General features: G+C 38.8%; 1 protein-coding gene across 6 annotated transcripts in view; it reads left to right on the forward strand.

Annotated features, from left to right (window-relative positions):
• ARB2A (ARB2 cotranscriptional regulator A) overlaps positions 1-3,625 on the forward strand; it is a 450,108-nt gene that overhangs the window by 53,577 nt on the left and 392,906 nt on the right. For all 6 annotated transcript variants that reach the window (XM_019655916.1, XM_019655919.1, XM_019655914.1 and 3 more), the window contains one exon: positions 2,915-3,016. In XM_019655916.1, the coding sequence (XP_019511461.1) occupies positions 2,947-3,016 (70 nt within the window). In that variant the 5' untranslated portion in view covers positions 2,915-2,946. The remainder of the gene's footprint in view (positions 1-2,914; positions 3,017-3,625) is intronic.

The following is a 3,625-nucleotide window of genomic DNA, read 5'->3' on the forward strand; positions in this document are numbered from 1 at the left end:
TGTTATGAGGAAACACAGTTTTGTATCACCAGAAAAATATTTGGACTTGTTAGTAGACCATCTGAGTTTGAATCTTGTCTTCCATAACTCCTGATATTTATTAAACTCTTATTACATGCTAGAAATTATCTTAAATGATTTCAGTTTATTAGTTAATTTAGTCCAGTGATAGGCTATTTTGGGTCTTAGACTCCACCTTGAATCTGATAAAATATATGTATACATTTTCCAGCATAGCATGCACCTGGGTATACACATGAAACTTAACAACGGATTTTAGGGGACCCTAAGCTACAGTGTCCTAAATCAGACCTTTGACAGTTGCTGGAGAGATTTTCCAAACCTTTGAGAAATGCTGAATTTGCAAATACAACTATAACATAAGTGTATCCAGGTATCTTTTCTGGATGAGAACTCACTTTATTGGCCTCCACCTTTTCACTTTTTCACACTAATGCTAATAGTTGGCTCTTTTTATGGGGCCCATTTTTTCCTAAGAATCCATAGCACTTTATGTTAATTATTATGTATGAAATTAGTAGAGAATTGAAAAACAAAAAACCCTTTTTGAGATGTAGATACAAGTGGTCTGTTAAATTTTCTTACAAGCTAGGTAAGTCAATTCTTTCATACAGCAGTTTCACAGAAAACATTTCACATTTCAGCTGCAGCACTATTACACATTTACTATATGTCATGTTCCTTTAAGGTCGCTATGGTCAAAATCCTAAGTGTCAGATTTGCAGATGCCCACAATCTACTTGTATTGATATCTTAAATGGGAATTTCCCTTTCCTAGAAAGAAAAACAATGATACTTGAAATTTATATGACATCATCTGACATAAAAGAGTTACAGTGATCCAGTACAGCGTGTCATGTTGAGAGTACTAAGAGAACTTTATGAATAAGGATTAACCTTTATATTATATATGAAAAATTTCCATTTTATATGTGGTGAAATTGTATCATTAAAATAGTGAAGTAGTTTCACTTGGAGTGTTGTATTTCCTGGGTTCAGTTCAGTGCGATAACTTTCTTTTAAACCTGTCTTCATTCCTGCATGCCTGCATTGGATANCACCTGGTCGCATATGGTGACCACTTGCTTCTGCAAGATGGAGAGGAGCAGCCATGCACCCCGCCCCGCTGACTCGCAGTGGGCCATGGGTATGCTCGTCTCCATACCGTCTAACACCTCCCGTACAGCCTCCGGTGTGGACTCCACTGCCTCCCAGTTCTCAGGAGGGGCCCACACCATGAGAAAGTCAGTGACCGGGTGCCACAATGCGGTTGGGGGGCACATAGTGGAGTCCTCCCCCGAGCGCTTTGGGGCAGCGGGGCAGTCACTCACCGAATTCTGCCCGCAAACTACGTCAAATGTCGGGTCCGAGGGTGTCAATCAGGGACCATCTTGGTGTTGAGATGCCGAGCTGAAGGAAGGCACGAGGCAGATTGTGTGCCATAGATGCAGCAGCAGCTCTTTATGGATCTGAGGCCGGGGCCACAGAGCCAGATCTCCAAAATGGGAGCGGGGTTTTATACCCTCATACAAAGAACAGGTGCATGGTGCCAGCACACATGCACAGGAAGGAAACTTACAAGCAGTTAACAGAACAGGCTAATAGGAAATGTACATCAGCAAGTCGTTTCCTCCCCTCTGTCCTACTCAAGGGGGACGTGCAGGCCGGTCTCCAAAGCCTGTAAATGTTTCCTAACTGAGGGCCCTAGCACCTGGGCCCCACAATATGTAAAAATTTAGTTACCTTTTAGTAAGTCAGACAGAAAAAGTGGAGAACCATATGATTTCACTCATATGTGGAATATAAAACTGAAAGCAAGACAAACAAAAACTCATAGACACAGGCAACAGTTTAGTGGTTTCCAGAGGCTAAGCGGGGCGGGGGGTGGTAGATGAAGGTAAAGGGGGTCAAATACATGGTGATGGAAGGAGAACTGAATGGGTGGTGAGCACACAATGTGGTATCTAGGTGATTGAACGAGACCAGCTTGCTCACAGGCACTCCTGACTCGTCAGCCAGGAGCTCACCAAAAGGATACCTGAGAGGACTGGGTGGGAGACGAGAAATAAAAGAGAAGAGAGACAAAGTGCGGGGACAGGAGGGCCTCAGCCTGCTGGTAACAGACTAAGACATCGTTTATTGGAAAGGCTCTGTCTATATAGGCAAAAAGTTCCTCTTTCTGTAAGGGATTCTAGCTGGGGGCTTTGGCAGGGGGCTTTGGGTGTAGGCATACAGAAACCAGCAACTAGGGCCGGGGATAGAAACTGGAACAAGTCCATGGTGGAAAGTCCCGGAGCATTTTTTCTCTTTTGGGGGTGCCTGAGCCTTGCGTATGCAGTTACTAAGCAGACTCTCTTATCCAGCCACTCCCCTAGGCATAGGGTCCTGCATAGAGGCATGTGGCAGTTTGCCACAGCCTCAGTATCTCCAACTGTCCTCAATTGGCTCCCAACAGGTGATGTATTATAGAAATGTAAATTTGAAACCTATATAATTTTACTAACCAATGTCACCCCAATAAATCTAATAAAAAATTTTCAAAAATGAATAAATGTCATGTTACTATCTGAAACTTTTAAAACTATTGAATGAGGTTAATAAAGTACAAATTAATAGCTGTTTATTTTGAAGGGGAGAAGTTTATAATTTACCATAGTAATACATATGATCTGAATTGTGATTGTTTTGAGAATTACGATTTTGATAGTGCTTAAGTTATGTTGATATTATACTTCATTATGATATTGCACTGAGAACTTAAAATTTTAATAACATTATCAGTTATGGCAGCACATAAAGAGTAATCCAATAGAACACAGGAATAGTTAATTTAAAATATAATCTTTATTAACTGAAAATTAACATAACTAAATTTTGTATATTTTTTTTCTAGATTTATTATCCAGGATAGATTTGGATGAACTAATGAAAAAAGATGAACCACCTCTTGATTTTCCTGATACCCTGGAAGGATTTGAATATGCTTTTAATGAAAGTAAGTGGTATATGCTATGTGCAATATTTATTTAACAATGCTAATAGAACCATAGGGTAGATATTTGTTACTTTCATTTGCCAGCTAGAATGTTTTATGTATTTTGGGGGGAGAATAATGTCTTATCCTTTCACAATGAAATTCTTTACTTCATTAGCATAACCAAGTAAAAATTTCCCATACTTGTCCAGTCACTTAAACCAAGAGACACGAATTAGATTCAGCTTATGTATTTCAACCTTGAGTCTTCAACTCCTTGGCATTCAATTGAAATTCCCAATTAAATTATATAAAAATATAGTAGTGTTTCACATGTTATTTAAAATGAAATGACTGGCAATGATTATCTCTGACAATATTTTAAAGCACAATACTCAATTTTCTATGATTTTTTTCAGTCAACATCCTTATTTTAAAATGTATTAATTAAGCTCTGAATAACATAAATTTTGTAGTTGAGATTCAGAAAAATATATCATAGATTGCAAGGATGTTTCTGGAACAAAGAATTATGACTCATTGGATTAATAACACACTGTTATACTTTAAGGGTAATGTTATTACATGCTAGGTAGCATTTGAGTTGTAGCTTGCTGTTTGTTGCTCTGC

Source organism: Hipposideros armiger, unplaced genomic scaffold (assembly GCF_001890085.2).
Source record: "Hipposideros armiger isolate ML-2016 unplaced genomic scaffold, ASM189008v1 scaffold_252, whole genome shotgun sequence".
Taxonomy (NCBI): domain Eukaryota; kingdom Metazoa; phylum Chordata; class Mammalia; order Chiroptera; family Hipposideridae; genus Hipposideros; species Hipposideros armiger.